At 42.6% G+C, this 19351-nt stretch overlaps 1 protein-coding gene across 20 annotated transcripts in view; it reads left to right on the forward strand.

Moving 5' to 3' along the window:
• Positions 1 to 19351, forward strand: part of LOC109901689 (regulating synaptic membrane exocytosis protein 2) — a 230432-nt gene that overhangs the window by 169632 nt on the left and 41449 nt on the right. For 13 of the 20 annotated variants that reach the window (XM_031786937.1, XM_031786933.1, XM_031786939.1 and 10 more), the window contains 2 exons: positions 6235 to 6338; positions 12280 to 12443. The exons of 6 other annotated variants lie outside the window; for them this stretch is intronic. In XM_031786937.1, coding sequence (XP_031642797.1) covers positions 6235 to 6338; positions 12280 to 12443 — 268 coding nt within the window. Of the gene's footprint in view, positions 1 to 6234; positions 6339 to 12279; positions 12444 to 12997; positions 13742 to 19351 lie in introns of those variants that run through there. One more of the 20 variants, XM_031786948.1, reaches the window with a different exon arrangement.

Genomic DNA, 19351 nt, shown 5'->3' on the forward strand with positions numbered 1-19351 from the left:
ATGCTCATACTGTCAGAGGTATTGTACAACTCAACTCTGTGGGTCAGTATGCTCATACTGTCAGAGGTATTGTACACAACTCTGTGGGTCAGTATGCCCATACTGTCAGAGGTATTGTACAACTCTGTGGGTCAGTATGCTCATACTGTCAGAGGTATTGTACAACTCTGTGGGTCAGTATGCTCATACTGTCAGAGCTATTGTACAACTCCACTCTGTGTGTCAGTATGCTCATACTGTCAGAGGTATTGTACAGCTCTGTGGGTCAGTATGCTCATACTGTCAGAGCTATTGTACAACTCAACTCTGTGTGTCAGTATGCTCATACTGTCAGAGGTATTGTACAACTCAACTCTGTGGGTCAGTATGCTCATACTGTCAGAGCTATTGTACAACTCAACTCTGTGTGTCAGTATGCTCATACTGTCAGAGGTATTGTACAACTCAACTCTGTGGGTCAGTATTCTCATACTGTCAGAGGTATTGTACAACTCAACTCTGTGGGTCAGTATGCTCATACTGTTAGAGGTATTGTACAACTCTGTGGGTCAGTATGCTCATACTGTCAGAGGTATTGTACAACTCAACTCTGTGGGTCAGTATGCTCATACTGTCAGAGGTATTGTACACAACTCTGTGGGTCAGTATGCCCATACTGTCAGAGGTATTGTACAACTCTGTGGGTCAGTATGCTCATACTGTCAGAGGTATTGTACAACTCTGTGGGTCAGTATGCTCATACTGTCAGAGCTATTGTACAACTCCACTCTGTGTGTCAGTATGCTCATACTGTCAGAGGTATTGTACAGCTCTGTGGGTCAGTATGCTCATGCTGTCAGAGGTATTGTACAACTCTGTGGGTCAGTATGCTCATGCTGTCAGAGGTATTGTACAACTCAACTCTGTGTGTCAGTATGCTCATGCTGTCAGAGGTATTGTACTACTCAACTCTGTATGTCAGTATGCTCATACTGTCAGAGCTATTGTACAACTCAACTCTGTGGGTCAGTATGCTCATGCTGTCAGAGGTATTGTACAACTCTGTGGGTCAGTATGCTCATACTGTCAGAGGTATTGTACAACTCAACTCTGTGGGTCAGTATGCTCATACTGTCAGAGGTATTGCACAACTCAACTCTGTGGGTCAGTATGCTCATACTGTCAGAGGTATTGTACAACTCAACTCTGTGGGTCAGTATGCTCATACTGTCAGAGGTATTGTACAACTCAACTCTGTGGGTCAGTATGCTCATACTGTCAGAGGTATTGTACAACTCAACTCTGTGGGTCAGTATGCTCATACTGTCAGAGGTATTGTACAACTCTGTGTGTCAGCATGCTCATACTGTCAGAGGTATTGTACAACTCTGTGGGTCAGTATGCTCATGCTGTCAGAGGTATTGTACAACTCTGTGTGTCAGCATGCTCATACTGTCAGAGGTATTGTACAACTCTGTGGGTCAGTATGCTCATACTGTCAGAGGTATTGTACAACTCAACTCTGTGGGTCAGTATGCTCATACTGTCAGAGGTATTGTACAACTCAACTCTGTGGGTCAGTATGCTCATACTGTCAGAGGTATTGTACAACTCTGTGTGTCAGCATGCTCATACTGTCAGAGGTATTATACAACTCTGTGGGTCAGTATGCTCATGCTGTCAGGTGATGACTCTTTGACCCCTTTCAACAATCACTGGTCAGTGTTTGGACAATATGACTCAAGACGAACAAAACAAGGTTGACGATTTGATGACTATCTATATTCTTTACATAATCTTACTGTTCTGTTAGTCAGCGCCTCGCCAAAATGTTTGGGTGTGCGTCAACTAATGCATTTCACTAGATAGAGATTTATTTAAACAGAGTTTATTTGTGTTATGTAAGGTACGCCATTGATGAGTTCACCTAGGACTTTTACCATGCTGTTGTAGCATGCTGTTGTAGCATGCTGTTGATGACAAGCATTGACCTACAACTTATACCATGCTGTTGATGACGAGCCAAAAATGGCCTGCTCGCTTTGTTCAGCTACAGCGGGTATCTCTTGACTTGACAATGAGGTGAGGTGAGTTGGCACGGTGATGGGATCAGATCAAAGCTGAACAAGGCAGATGTCTCACAGTGTTGTTTTATTCATGCCTCTCTTAATTATTCCACACTAATGAAGACGGAATTGACCTAAATGCAGATGTTGACTACAGTGCGTTACACATTAAGGCCAATAATCAGAGTGTCGTCACCTGGCCTTACACATCGGCTCTGTCCCACATGGCACCCTATTCCCTACATAGTACACTACTTCAAAAGTAGTGCACAAACGTAGGAATTAGGGTGCCATTTGGGACGCCGACAACAACTCGTATAGCTGCAGCTGGTCTCCCAGTGGGTGTACATCAAAGCCTTCAACATGGAAGCATACAAGAAGGGGGCAAGAGGAACAGTAGGGGGGTAGGTGGGGACACATCCAGAAGTGGACAGTGTCACTTCAGTGAAGAGAGTCCGTGCGCTAACCACCCCCACCACAGCGTGGCCTGGCATAGTTAGCAGTATCACTATGCCCGTGTGAAGACACAGTTTGTTCCTTTGTTTATTTTGATCTCTTTAATCCCAGAATGGGGTCTTACTGTATCTTCCAAAATCCCATGAAAATTCAATACCATGACATTCATAACATACAGTAAGTGTATATCTCTCTCTCTCTCTCTCTCTCTCTCTCTCTCTCTGTCTCTCTCTCTCTCTCTCATTATGCAAGATGGTTTGCACACGGCAGGGGGTGATTAGGCTGATGAAAGCACAGCTCATCAAAACCTCAGCACATTCTGTTTTCCTCCCAAGACTCAGTGGAGGAATAGGAGTGGGATTATGTACTGGAGTAGTGGGAGATGGCTGTTAATTGGAGGCAAACAGAGGCTCTGGAGAAGAGAGTGGCTGCTAGTCGATCCCAGCTCTCTCTGTTGTGTAACCTGTTCATTCCCAGGGGTATTGGTGGGCCTACTCTCTCTGTGCCTCAGCCTCAATCACAACAACAAGGTTTATGAAAGAAAGAAAGAAAGAAAGAAAAGTTGATGTGGTACTTACGTCAATTTTATTTGACTCTTTTGTTTGGTGGCTTTCTGTTTTGTACCTACTGCCGCCTCTCTGCCTGCTTTTGGTTGTTTTTATGTTCCAGGCTGTCTGTCTGTCTGTCCGTCTCTCCACAGTAGACTATTAGTCCTTGACTCAAGTGGCTCCCCCACCGCCTCTCTTCTACCTCAAGTCTTTTAGTGTTTCTGTCTGCTTTTTCAGCTCCAACGCTCTTCCTCCCATCCTTAACGTCTACTTGACTGTTTCAGCTCTCTTTCCTCTGGACAGTACACAGCAGCTCACCTTTCCTCTGGACAGTACACAGCAGCTCACCTTTCCTCTGGACAGTACACAGCAGCTCACCTTTCCTCTGGACAGTACACAGCAGCTCACCTTTCCCCGTCTTTGTTTTTCAATAACACTACAGGTCTTTTAGTCCAGCTGCTCCCGGCCTGCCTTGCACCCTTCTCTTCTCTTCACTTTTCTCCTTGGCTGTCCATTAGTGCAATTTGTGTTAATGTGATCTTTCTTTGTTGTGCTGTATGATTTTGTTTGTGTTGTTGTGCTCTGTGCTTGTTGTTGTTGTCGTTTTTGTGCCACCCCCTCCCCATCATGCCCCCCCCCCCCCCCCACACTCTGACCCCCTCCCGACCTGTGCGGCGGCCACTGTGAAAGAGGGCCCTCCACAGTGATGTCACTTCCTGTCCATGATGTCAGCCCTCTCACTCCCATTTCCTGTCTTCTGTCTGTATCTGTGTTTTGTCATGTGACCCCAGAAGACACGGACTCACCAGGTTGGACCAGCTCAGGTCTGTCCCTCCTTCTTCTGTCTGTATCTGTGTTTTGTCATGTGACCCCAGAAGACACGGACTCACCAGGTTGGACCAGCTCAGGTCTGTCCCTCCTTCTTCTGTCTGTGTCTGTGTTTTGTCATGTGACCCCAGAAGACACGGACTCACCAGGTTGGACCAGCTCAGGTCTGTCCCTCCTTCTTCTGTCTGTGTCTGTGTTTTGTCATGTGACCCCAGAAGACACGGACTCACCAGGTTGGACCAGCTCAGGTCTGTCCCTCCTTCTTCTGTCTGTATCTGTGTTTTGTCATGTGACCCCAGAAGACACGGACTCACCAGGTTGGACCAGCTCAGGTCTGTCCCTCCTTCTTCTGTCTGTATCTGTGTTTTGTCATGTGACCCCAGAAGACACGGACTCACCAGGTTGGACCAGCTCAGGTCTGTCCCTCCTTCTTCTGTCTGTATCTGTGTTTTGTCATGTGACCCCAGAAGACACGGACTCACCAGGTTGGACCAGCTCAGGTCTGTCCCTCCTTCTTCTGTCTGTATCTGTGTTTTGTCATGTGACCCCAGAAGACACGGACTCACCAGGTTGGACCAGCTCAGGTCTGTCCCTCCTTCTTCTGTCTGTATCTGTGTTTTGTCATGTGACCCCAGAAGACACGGACTCACCAGGTTGGACCAGCTCAGGTCTGTCCCTCCTTCTTCTGTCTGTATCTGTGTTTTGTCATGTGACCCCAGAAGACACGGACTCACCAGGTTGGACCAGCTCAGGTCTGTCCCTCCTTCTTCTGTATGCCTCCCCTTTTTACCTCCTTCTCATCTTCCTCATTCCTCCTCTTCTTCATCCCGCCTACTCCTACTTTCTAATGTCCATTCTTCCCTGCTGATTGAGCTTGTTGGAGATGTTTTTTGGGGGGAGGGGATGGATTTGACTCAATTTGTGTGTGCTTGCTTACATGTAAGCATGCATGGTCATACATGTCAACTGTGTTCATTGTAACATGTCTGTTGTTCGGCTATATTCAACTATATTTCATTGAGGCATGTTGTACAAATAGAACCTAGGAATCCTGATATGCCACCAAGATGGCAGAAAGTGCATCTCATTCTGTACCATTGTCTTTACAAGGCTTGTTGTTGCTCAACTACAGCAGAAGGTCATATCTCATCAACTGTCACACAACGCTGACGGACAGGACAGGAAATCATATTCACATGTTGCAGAAAAACTAACATGGATGCTGTCCTTTCATTTCCCATCATTCCTGGAGGTCTTCATTTAGTCTCATCTATTATCTTTCTACATTCATTTGCTCTTTGTTTTTGTGATTTCTTTCTCTCATGCGCCTGTGCTTCCTCTCCCCACCGCCATCATACAAATCTAAAGTAGAGAGAATGAAAGTGTGTTCAGAGAATGGTGATGCAGGTAAGATGGCTAGAGTTACTGTAGTCTGCCTGACATCACGAAGTGAGGTCGTCCCAAATGGCACCTAGCCCTTTCCCTAGTCTGTTGGACCGGAGCCACATAGGAACACTATTTAGGGAATAGGGTTCCTCTGATCTGAATACTCCCCACACTACAGACTGACTGACTGACCTGACTGACGGACCTAACAGACCTGACTGACTGACCTGACTGACGGACCTAACATACCTGACTGACCTGACCTGACATGCCCACTGTGGCATGTGGACAGTCACGTTTTGCCCCCGAAGCCTCTGTGAGCTCTGGGAGGTTGGTGGCTGCTTAAAATAAATATTCTGAATAATTATTTCAGTAAAACTATGGCTAAGAGTTTGTATAGTAAAGTTAGGGCTCCAGACCCAAAAGAGCATGTTTGAGATTTTGACACGGAATAACTGACACCTCATTCAAACCCTTCACATAAACTCCAAGTGAACCTCTTCATTATGAAATGGAATATCTCTTACAAGTTGTTGTTTGGGTTTTCCGACTGTTCATTTTTCCATCTGTTATGTGACATCATGGACTGACTGACTGTTGGTGTCTAGGTGAACTAACTCTGAATACTGCATGCAGCACTTTTATACAATAACATTGTCATGTGAAAATGATACCCGAATGAGTCTTTGGATCATAGCAATGCAGGGTTCCTTAATCAAAGTAGAAACCTTTTTTTATGCCGATATCTTGAGGACTTGTTCAGTCAGTGCTTTATACCAGAACCCCCAAAACATTTCAAAAGACTATTCCTGAGTAGCGTTGCAAAACTCTGTGAATTTCCCCCAAATTCCCAGGTTTTCCAGAAATCCTGGATGGAGGATAACAGATGATTCCCTTGTGATTCTGGGAGTTTTCCAACCAGGATTTCCCTATTCCTGAGTATGACCTCCACTGACCACTCTGCTCCCTAGGTGCTATGGATGTGGAGGAGAGGACCAGACAGATGAAGCTGAAGGTCAACAAGTTCAAGCAGGGGGTTGGGTGCGACTCCAGACTGGAACAGGACTACAACAAGGCAAGACACAGTGACACAGCCCTCCTTTCCCTTTCATAAGTAGACATTGTTAGCATCATACTTTTTCTACCAACAAACTGACTTGGAGTTACTTTAACACATCCATGTTCAGTACATGTGAAGCAGGACTATCACTCTTAAGGCAAGACCAATATCAGCCCTTCCTTCCTATTCTATTCATAACATGGTCATTAAGTAGACACTTTGTAAACAAACTGACTTACGGTTAACACAGTAACATGTTCAGTAAATGTGTCCCGTGCAGCAATCAAATCAAAGCCGAGCAGGATGTTAAACACATCATACATACAGGATGTTAACCCCATCATACATACAGGATGTTAACCGCATCATACATACAGGATGTTAACCGCATCATACATACAGGATGTTAACCCAATCATACATACAGGATGTTAACCGCATCATACATACAGGATGTTAACCGCATCATACATACAGGATGTTAACCCCATCATACATACAGGATGTTAACCGCATCATACATACAGGATGTTAACCCCATCATACATACAGGATGTTAACCGCATCATACATACAGGATGTTAACCACATCATACATACAGGATGTTAACCGCATCATACATACAGGATGTTAACCCCATCATACATACAGGATGTTAACCGCATCATACATACAGGATGTTAACCCCATCATACATACAGGATGTTAACCGCATCATACATACAGGATGTTAACCCCATCATACATACAGGATATTAACCCCATCATACATACAGGATGTTAACCCCATCATACATACAGGATGTTAACCACATCATACATACAGGATGTTAACCGCATCATACATACAGGATGTTAACCCCATCATACATACAGGATGTTAACCCCATCATACATACAGGATGTTAACCGCATCATACATACAGGATGTTAACCGCATCATACATACAGGATGTTAACCCCATCATACATACAGGATGTTAACCCCATCATACATACAGGATGTTAACCGCATCATACATACAGGATGTTAACCGCATCATACATACAGGATGTTAACCGCATCATACATACAGGATGTTAACCGCATCATACATACAGGATGTTAACTGCATCATACATACAGGATGTTAACCGCATCATACATACAGGATGTTAACCGCATCATACATACAGGATGTTAACCACATCATACATACAGGATGTTAACCGCATCATACATACAGGATGTTAACCGCATCATACATACAGGATGTTAACCCCATCATACATACAGGATGTTAACCGAATCATACATACAGGATGTTAACCGCATCATACATACAGGATGTTAACCCCATCGTACATACAGGATGTTAACCGCATCATACATACAGGATGTTAACCCCATCATACATACAGGATGTTAACCGAATCATACATACAGGATGTTAACCGCATCATACATACAGGATGTTAACCCCATCGTACATACAGGATGTCAACCGCATCATACATACAGGATGTTAACCGCATCATACATACAGGATGTTAACCGCATCATACATACAGGATGTTAACCCCATCATACATACAGGATGTTAACCGCATTATACATACAGGATGTTAACCGCATCATACATACAGGATGTTAACCGCATCATACATATAGGATGTTAACCGCATCATACATACAGGATGTTAACCGCATCATACATACAGGATGTTAACCGCATCATACATACAGGATGTTAACCGCATCATACATACAGGATGTTAACCGCATCATACATACAGGATGTTAACCGCATCATACATACAGGATGTTAACTGCATCATACATACAGGATGTTAACCGCATCATACATACAGGATGTTAACCGCATCATACATACAGGATGTTAACAACATCATACATACAGGATGTTAACTGCATCATACACATAGGATGTTAACCGCATCATACATACAGGATGTTAACCACATCATACATACAGGATGTTAACCGCATCATACATACAGGATGTTAACCGCATCATACATATAGGATGTTAACCGCATCATACATACATGATGTTAACTGCATCATACATACAGGATGTTAACCGCATCATACAGGATGTTAACCGCATCATACATACAGGATGTTAACCGCATCATACATACAGGATGTTAACCGCATCATACAGGATGTTAACCACATCATACATACAGGATGTTAACCGCATCATACATACATGATGTTAACCGCATCATACATACAGGATGTTAACCGCATCATACATATAGGATGTTAACCGCATCATACATACAGGATGTTAACCGCATCATACATACAGGATGTTAACAGCATCATACATACAGGATGTTAACCGCATCATACATATAGGATGTTAACCACATCATACATACATGATGTTAACCGCATCATACATACAGGATGTTAACCGCATCATACATACAGGATGTTAACCGCATCATATATACAGGATGTTAACCGCATCATACATACAGGATGTTAACCGCATCATACATACAGGATGTTAACCGCATCATACATACAGGATGTTAACCGCATCATACATACAGGATGTTAACCGAATCATACATACAGGATGTTAACCGCATCATACATACAGGATGTTAACCGCATCATACATACAGGATGTTAACCGAATCATACATACCGGATGTTAACCGCATCATACATACAGGATGTTAACCGCATCATACATACAGGATGTTAACCGAATCATACATACCGGATGTTAACCGCATCATACATACATGATGTTAACCCCATCATACATACAGGATGTTAACCGCATCACACATACAGGATGTTAACCGCATCATACATACAGGATGTTAACCCCATCATACATACAGGATGTTAACCGAATCATACATACCGGATGTTAACCGCATCATACATACAGGATGTTAACCGCATCATACATACAGGATGTTAACCGAATCATACATACCGGATGTTAACCGCATCATACATAAATGATGTTAACCCCATCATACATACAGGATGTTAACCGCATCATACATACAGGATGTTAACCCCATCATACATACAGGATGTTAACCGAATCATACATACCGGATGTTAACCGCATCATACATACAGGATGTTAACCCCATCATACATACAGGATGTTAACCCCATCATACATACAGGATGTTAACCGCATCATACATACAGGATGTTAACCGCATCATACATACAGGATGTTAACCGCATCATACATACAGGATGTTAACCGAATCATACATACCGGATGTTAACCGCATCATACATAAATGATGTTAACCGCATCATACATACAGGATGTTAACCCCATCATACATACAGGATGTTAACCGCATCATACATACAGGATGTTAACCGAATCATACATACCGGATGTTAACCCCATCATACATACAGGATGTTAACCGCATCATACATACAGGATGTTAACCCCATCATACATACAGGATGTTAACCGCATCATACATACAGGATGTTAACCGAATCATACATACCGGATGTTAACCGCATCATACATAAATGATGTTAACCCCATCATACATACAGGATGTTAACCGCATCATACATACAGGATGTTAACCCCATCATACATACAGGATGTTAACCGAATCATACATACCGGATGTTAACCGCATCATACATACAGGATGTTAACCGCATCATATAAAATGTAAAACACTTTTATACAAACCCATTCCAGCAGTATTCACAATGTGGCAAGCTTCATGAACAAGTATATGTACATACATGAGGTATTATATCGACCCTGTGAATCCATGGTATGTAGCGGTGACTTGGTCCTGAGTCACACAGACAGTAGTCAAGTGAAGTGTGTTTATAAAGAGACCCGAGCCAAGCCTTATAAGAGAAAGAATGTCCATCCTGTCCTGTCTTCCTTTTAAGTGTGTGGAATGATAACTACTGCCCTGGAATACACTAAGCATTACACTTATAGTTCTATAAAAAGCAGGTGGAAAATGAAACATTTGTCAACTCTGTTAGTTGTGAGGAGTGCCACAAACTATAACCGTATGTTTACAAACTGTAATGCTCCTCTGGACACAGATAAGCTTTTAATATACCATTTCTTTCTTTGCAGATGTTTATAATTAGTTTTAACATCAAGTCTTGCTTCACCAACTTGCTAAAAAAACAACAACTAAGATGTCCTTTTCCCATTTCTTGTTTATGCCAAATTATTTTTATTAGCTCACATTTTGGCTTTATAGACCTGAACTAATGGGTTAACAGTATGTTCTATACTGGGAGAAAAGTTTACTATCGCTCAATATTATTTGGTTATATAACCCAGTATTTCTCTGTGTCCTCCTCCTAGAACATTGGCCATAAGGAATGTGAATGAGTTGCTCTTTGACCAGCAATTGTTTTTGGACGAACGGATCTCCTTAAAAAGCCAACAAATCATTGAAAGCAGAGATTTTGGCCACATGAAAGTTTGTTCTATTGTCCTTTATCTTATAAATAATAAAGTTAATAAAGTTTATACGTTGATAAATTCCTTCCCCACAAGACTATAACTCTTGCAATAGGCAAATAGTTTATTATCTACATCACATACACTGAGTGTTCTAAAAGTTATGACCACCATGACATTGCCTGACCAGGTAAATCCAGGTGAAAGCTATGAGGCGGCAGGTACCCTAGCGGTTAAGGTAGCTAAGAGGTTGGGCAAGAAAGGTTGCTGGTTGAAATCCCCGAGTTGACAAGGTGATAAATATGTCGATGTTCTCTTGAGCAAGGCACTTAACCCTAACTGATCCTGATAGTGGCTCTGGATAAGAGGGTTTGCTAAATGGAAAAATGTCACTTGTCAAATCCACTTTCATCAGTGTAGATGAAGGGGAGGAGACAGGTTAAAGAAGGACTTTAAAGCCTTGAGATAATTGAGACATGGATTGTGTATGTGTGCCATTCCGAGGGTGAATGGGTAAAAAAAGTTTGAAGTGCCGGAGGTTGGTGACGAGCCGTGGTAATGACTGGAGCAGAATAGGTGGACTGGTATCAAATGCATCAAACACATGGTTTCCATGGTTTCCAGGTGTTTGATGCCATTCCATTTGCTCTGTTCCAGCCATTATTATGAGCCGTTATCTCCTCAGTAGCCTCCACTGGGTTTTCCACGCTCAATCGTTTCCTGTGTGTATCAAGAATTGTCCACCACCCAAAGGAGAAGCATTGGTGCCAACATGAGCCAGCATAAAGATCTTTTTCTGTTGTTGTCAGTGTTGTATTTTGAGGCAGGCTTGAATAAGCTACGTAGGCAGAGTGTAGCATCATTTGTCTGATTCTCTGTAGTAATGGTATGAGAATAATGATGTTTTATTTTGCAAAGTGGTTTCTTGCATTAAACAACCCAACAACATTTTCAGTCACCTCCTTGTCTGAGTGGATAAAAGTTATTGTCAATCCCTGCATGTTTTTTTTCTTCTTCAAAAATCTCATGGAATGTAGCCTACATTGAACACCACACATTGGCTGCTACTGTAGGCTGAACGATAGGACAGGTCTTTCCATGTTAAAATGTTATGGGATGCATTTTCTCTTTTGTTTTAATGGTAGGTCACTCTGGTAGGCCTACATTATGATCAAATAGCAATAGTAGCCTACTTGATCACTGTCAAATCTAACTTAAAGCGGGTACAGCCTCAGTGTTCACAGTAAACGGGCGCTTGAAGTTGCGCAGAATTTTCACAACATTCAAGTTTGCGCTCAGCAGACCTGAAATTAGCTCAGGTTGTTCTGAGGGTTAAAGGGCAGGTGCAACTCAATAATTAGGAAGGTGTCCTTAATGTTCTTTACAATTAGCGTATATAGGGGGAAAACTCATCAAGGGACAAAATAATTACCACAATGTCGCATTTTCAAGTCTATTTTTAGTTGTGTGCTGAGTGGTGTGTGTTTCTCCTTTACAGAGGAGGGATGGTCAGCGGGGTTCAGACAACATGTCAGCCAAGTCTTCGGACAGTGATGTAAGCGACGTGTCCGCTGTGTCGAGAACCAGTAGTGCCTCTCGGTTCAGCAGCACGAGCTACATGTCTGTCCAATCAGAACGGCCGCGAGGAAAGCAGAAGATCAGGTAGGATGCAGCAACACACTAAGGGGAGACAGAAGCCCTAGATGTAATACCTGTGGCCTGCCAGGGATGGGCAAACCCCAAAGGCTGTGAAGCTTTCTTCCAACTAAAGTTGCCAAGTACAGACATTTTCCACAATGAAAAGAGTTTTCACTGGGTTTCTTAACTTTAGGGGAACATACACAGCTAGCATTGTGCTATTTCCCACTGTCCAGTGAGTTCAGGTTTGGCTCTGCCTAGGTGAAAATAGAGCTAAATGTTTGAACTCTACTGCTTCAGGTTGGGGTTTGCCCGTAACTGGTAACTCATTACTGGTGTGAAACCATGTAGTATGCTGTATGGGTTGTCTCGTGTTGAAACATAACTGAAACGGATCTGCATGTCTAGGTTTTTTGCTTTTAGTTCATTTAGTTTAGCTGTTTTATGTATGTTCCATTTTGTCTCATTGTTGACCTTATTTCTGCAGTTTGGTTTCACATACCTTTCTTTAATTTCCTTTCTGCTTTGCATGTGCCGCATTTGCGCTTCTGTCATGTCCTCATCTATTCCGAATCAAGGAACCAATCACGGGAAGGGGATGAACATTTGGGGGAGGTGCTGGAGGAAGAGGAAGCTGGGCGAGAGGTGGGGGGGGAAGAGGGGGGTACACATAGAGGGCAGGGTAAACAGGGGGAAGGGGAGGAGGAGGCTAAAGAGGAAGGAGGTCAGAGGAGGACCACTGTAGTCACACAGAAGTCACAGGAGGAGATGGATGAAGAGGAAATGCTGCGGAGGAGGTTCTCAGAGACTGACCTCAGGTAACTAGTTAACTAGTTCACCAGTCTGACCTCAATCTAACCTCAATCCAACCTCCTGTCAAACCTAACCTGACCTCAATCTAACCTCAATCCAACCTCAGGTCAAACCTAACCTGACCTCAATCTAACCTCAATCCAACCTCAGTCTGGTCAAACCTTACCAGTCTACCCTCAATCTAACATAAATCTAACATCAATCCATTATTATGTGGAATGGCCGTTATCATGTTCCCATAATGTTTCACATGATACTTTTATATTACAGACATGACAGTTGTTTCGTTTCAACAGGGAGGATAGTCATCATAAGAGGCTGTAAAAGTATGTCAAGATTAAAACAAATTGATTTGGAACCCCGCGAGTTCTTCTCAGCAGTAGGCTAACAGATTAGTTTAGCTGTCTAATAAGGTGTAATCAATGTTACATTGCATTCAAAGTGGGAACTAAGAGCTAAATGCTCAGATCTTATTCTCTTGGAACCACCCATCGCGGATCCGGGATAATTGTCATCAACTACGCTAAATAGCATAGTGCAACGGTCAAATAATCTTACTAGAAAATATTCATATTCATGAAATCACAAGTGAAATATAGCGAAACACAGCTTAGCCTTTTGTTAATCACCCTGTCGTCTCAGATTTTGAAATTATTCTTTACAGCGAAAACAATACAAGCGTTTGTGTAAGTATATCGATATACCAGAAAAACATTATGTACACCTAGCGGCAGGTAACTTGGTCACGAAAATCAGAAAAGCAATCAAATGAATCGTTTACCTTTGATGAGCTTCGGATGTTTTCACTCACGAGACTCACAGTTAGACAGCAAATGTTCCTTTTGTTCAATAAAGATATTTTTTATATCCAAATACCTCCGTTAGTTTGATGCGTTATGCCTAGGAATCCACCAGAAATAGCGGTCACGACAACGCAGACAAAAATTCCAAATTATATCCATAATATCAACAGAAACATGATAAACGTTTTTTATAATCAATCCTCAAGGTGTTTTTCAAATATCTATTCGATAATATATCAACCGGGACAGTTGGCTTTTCACTAGGACCGGGAGGAAAAATGGCTACCTCTCTGCAACTGACCACTTACGCAATGTGGACGTTTACGCTCATTCTTCAAAATAAAGGCCTGAAACTACGTCTAAAGGCTGTAGACACCTTAGGGAAGCCACAGAAAAAGGAATCTGGTTGATATCCCTTTCAATGGGTAATAGGGATGCATAGAAAGACAGGGGTTTCAAAATAAGAGTCACTTCCTGATTGGATTTTTCTCAGGATTTCGTCAGTTATACTGTTATACTTACAGACAATATTTTTTACAGTTTTGGAAACTTTAGAGTGTTTTCTATCCTAAGCTGTCAATTAATATGCATATTCTAGCATCTTGTCCTGAGAAATAGGCAGTTTACTTTGGGGACGTTATTTTTCCAAAAATAAAAATAGTGCTCCCTAGCTTCAAGAGGTTATTAAATCAAGTTTTACATATGTGGACAGACATACAGGCCACTCAAAGTTATGGTACACTAGGCTGTAGTCAGTCTTGTTGTCTGTCTGTACCTCTGTGTTGGGTCAGTATGATGTCCTTTTCCTTGCCTGCGCCTGGCTCTATGTGCTTGTAAACTCAGCTGACCCTGACTCTGAACCCCTGACCCCATAACCCAGTCCACAACTACCTCAACACTCTTCAACCCTGACCCCCTGACCCCATTCCCAGTCCACAACTACCTCAACTCTCTTCAACCTTGGCTGTTAATGCTTTCAGCTGCTCTCTTTGTAATCACTTTGAATGTCTGTACAGTACCTCGTACGATCACTGAAAACCTGTGAGGTTGATGGTAATAGTAATGTTCTGGGTAGAGGTACAGTAAAAGCCTGTGTTGCCCCTTAAAACTAGTACTCCAGTGACACAGCATCAGAGAGCATGGACTGGATAATGAGTCTCTTTGTAAATGAAAAGACAGAGATCATGGACTGGATAATGAGTCTCCTTCTGAATGAAAAGCAGATGGATGGAGAGCAGGAGAGCACAGTGTTCTGATGAAGTGTTTTTCCTCATGCTGCTGTGTACCTTTCATTTACTCCGTTAATGTGTGCTCCAAGGTAATGCTTTCAACCAGCCTTATTATGGAGATCTTAACAGGGACGCTGAGGCAGAACAGTTCTGTCACACAATACAGGAGAGGTTCCCAGACAGACAGACAGAGAGACAGAGAGGAGCACAGACAGACAGACAGACAGACAGACAGACAGACAGACAGACAGACAGACAGACAGACAGACAGACAGACAGACAGACAGACAGACAGACAGACAGACAGACAGACAGACAGACAGACAGACAGACAGACAGACAGACAGACAGACAGACAGACAGACAGACAGAGAGAGAGACAGAGAGGTTCCCAGACAGACAGATAGACAGACAGACAGACTGACAGACAGAGAGAAGCACAGACAGACAGAGAGACAGAGAGGAGCACAGACAGACAGACAGACAGACAGACAGACAGACAGACAGACAGACAGACAGACAGACAGACAGACAGACAGACAGACAGACAGACAGACAGACAGACAGACAGACAGACAGACAGACAGACAGACAGACAGACAGACAGACAGAGAGGAGCACAGACAGACAGACAGACAGATAGAGAGAGAGAGAGAGACAGACAGACAGACAGACAGACAGACAGACAGACAGACAGACAGACAGACAGACAGACAGACAGACAGACAGACAGACAGACAGACAGACAGACAGACAGACAGACAGACAGACAGACAGACAGACAGACAGACAGACAGACAGATAGAGAGACAGAGAGGTTCCCAGACAGACAGACAGAGAGACAGACAGAGAGATTCACTATTTGAGTGGCTTTTCCGCTCGATTGGCTTAACAATTTGACATATAAGAGGTGAGATGAACAAGGCTAACTAGAGAACTACATGGACAGTTTTCTAATAGTACGAATGAACATTTGGCAATACAAGGGCATTGTATAGAAACCCAAACCTCTTCAATAACTCAATAAGCATAGTGAATAGCTACAGTGGCCGTAGATTGCTCAGGGACATACATGACAGACATTATTGTCAGTTTTCCCTTTGAGGGTTTTGTGCTGGGAAACGGTTATTACGTTCATAGTCTTCACAATCCAATCTCAAGATCAGTGTTACACGTCTCCTCTCAGTTCAGTTGATGTGTTGATGATTTACAGCAAGGAGATGAAGATAACCTTTTTACCACACGCATGTAATCACATGACAATAGGGATAAATCAATGGACATGTTTATTTAATGTAAAGTGTATAATACAACACAAGCTCTTTTGTCATGTGCTTTTCACCAATGCACACGCACACACACACACACACACACACACACACACACACACACACACACACACACACACACACACACACACACACACACACACACACACATGACACACACACACAAACACACACACCGGAACTACGCTAAGAGGAGTGGATGGTCGCCAGTGGTGTCCAGGTAGTTAGTTTCCATTAGTACATTTAAATACACACACAGACACACACACATTCATACACTTCCCACACACACCTTGTTCTTCTCCATTTAATCCATTATTGTTACCTGGGTAACTGCTAATTTTTGTGAGTTTAAGTAAAGACTAATACATTGAAGGACAAATCTGTCTTTAATAATAAGGTAGAGTTGCACCACCTCAAAGATGAATAAACAACTCTACACTTAAACTCAAGGGAAGCTGTACAGAGAAATGATGAAACAAGGCACATCTCAGTATACCCTGTTCTTATTCCCCAGTCACTCAACGTTGACACTCAGCCGTCTATCTGTGTGTCTGTGGCTCATGTAGATAGGAGGAGAGGAGGACGCGCGCAAACTCTCTGACCGGGAGCACGGTTTCCATAGAAACCAATTATTTCTGCATCACCTCAGTTTTAGCGCCGCTCTTTCTGCAAGATTATCTAGATCCCACAGTAGAGGCTGCTGATGAGGAAAGAAAGACAAGGTTTGTCTTTCCTGAGATGACCATATCTGACATTCATCATTCATCAACCGGTTGTCAAGGTGCCTGTCAGCCACTGTCAGTTCAGTGACTGAAGTTATTTACAGTTAGCTTGAATTAGTATTAATAATTTGAAAAGCTGTTTTGAGAAAAAAATTATCCTTTCAATCATATTTTTCAACTTCAGTTCAAGCATTTTCATGCTTTTGTTGAAGTATTTTATTCTAAATAAAAAATGTGCAGAGGCTGTGCTATTTTTTTACCTAAGAACAAACCTACATTGAACATGCATTAAAATGCTACTCAGCGCCTCGGATAGGAGCCAACCAGACTAAATCCTGTTGGCCCGTGAACACACAGAAATACTTGTGCAGCTCTTGTTTTAGCTGAGGGAACATCTTGGCCTAGATGAAAATGAAACACACAGCAACAATCTGCATGACAAGGAAGGAACACAGTGTTGGTTTGTTCAGTTAGCTGGGGTTGAAACCAGTCCCTCCAGTCTCTGGAGAGGCTCAGTGTTCCAAGCTGCCTAGCACTGTGGACAGGCCCTGACACAAGACTCAGCCATGAGCTGAGGAGGAGGAGGGGGTGGAGGAGGAGGGAAAAGAGGAGTGGTGGAAGGCCATCCGTAACATTAGATGGGAGATTTTGGTATATTCTTGAGGCAAGCTATAGCTCTCATAGACCATCCCCTGAACTGAGGACTCAGATAAACTGCAGCCATGTATAGCCTCGTCGAAGGTCTGTCTGTCTGGCATGTAGGATGAAGCCAGGCAATAGAAATGCTGCTTACGTAATCATATCGATGCGATCAATACAGGAATCATATGGATCATATTGATCTCAAATTCATATTTGACTATGTATAAGAGCAGCTCACAACTTCACTGTTGTCATTTTGTGTCAGTAGATTAAACTACACCACCACAGTGGAGATAAAAAGCATATATTGAAGTCACTTCTCCATCAAAGGTTCCGATGTGCTTTATTGGAGACTAATACATAACCCTCTATGTAATCCACAACAGAGCAGCTCTCACTGACTCTACTTACTATCATAAACAATGGGCTTTATGAGGTGTGCTTGTAATTCACATCTCCGCTGTTTAACAACCCTTACCCTCCTCTAGTGAGACTGTAGGCAGTGCCAACCATGACCATGAAAAACAACACAGGGTGGCAAAGTTAAAGAAGGCTGGATTCCAGTAGAACATTCCAGATTTTAAATTTGTAAAGAAAATGTACAACAAGTCTTCTATTGCATCAGGAAACTCCCAAATTCACCTGATGGTAAACTAATGAATAATACAAATTCAGAGAGGAGCTGACAGCCTAGGAAGCGTGGATAAATGCTCAGTCACCTCTGTTGAGTTCAGGGGAGAAGTAGAGAGAGAATATTGTAGGCTAGATTTCATTCACCTCCATCTCTGACTGGCCACTGAGCTCAATAGAAGCGTTTTGCTGGCACCGTACTGCATTCAGACTGAGATGAACGGGGTTAGGCCAGGGAACTTTCCAGAAGTAGTATCATGGTGTACTTTGTCAGTATCATAACAGCAGTTATATTGCGAAATGCTCTCTCTCCTTACTCTCTCTCTCTCTCTGTCTCTCTCTCTTTCTCCGTTCTCTCTCTCAAATTCAATTTCAATATAAGGGGCTTTATTGGCATGGGAAACACATGTTTACATTGCCAAAGCAAATGAAATAGATAATAAACAAAAGTGAAATAAACAATACAACATTTACAGTAAAGATAACACTTACAAAAGTTCCAAAATACATGTCAAATGTCTGCATTATGTCTATATGCAGTGTGGTAATGATGTGCAAATAGTTCAACCCATCTCGCTCTCGCATGTGTAGCGACAGTGATCGCTTACCCCTCTCTCCCTCAGAACACTGAGCTAGTACAGTGAGCTTATGGGCTGATTGATTTCTGAGGAGCGTTACGTCTTACATGTGTAGTGCTGGTTGATAGAAACACATAGTCAAACAGAGTAATCCATAGTTAGTTAATTGTAGCATGTATTATTGATTATTTTATAAATAAGTAATGTAGACTAAATGATAGGA

This window comes from Oncorhynchus kisutch, linkage group LG13 (assembly GCF_002021735.2).
Source record: "Oncorhynchus kisutch isolate 150728-3 linkage group LG13, Okis_V2, whole genome shotgun sequence".
NCBI lineage: Eukaryota > Metazoa > Chordata > Actinopteri > Salmoniformes > Salmonidae > Oncorhynchus > Oncorhynchus kisutch.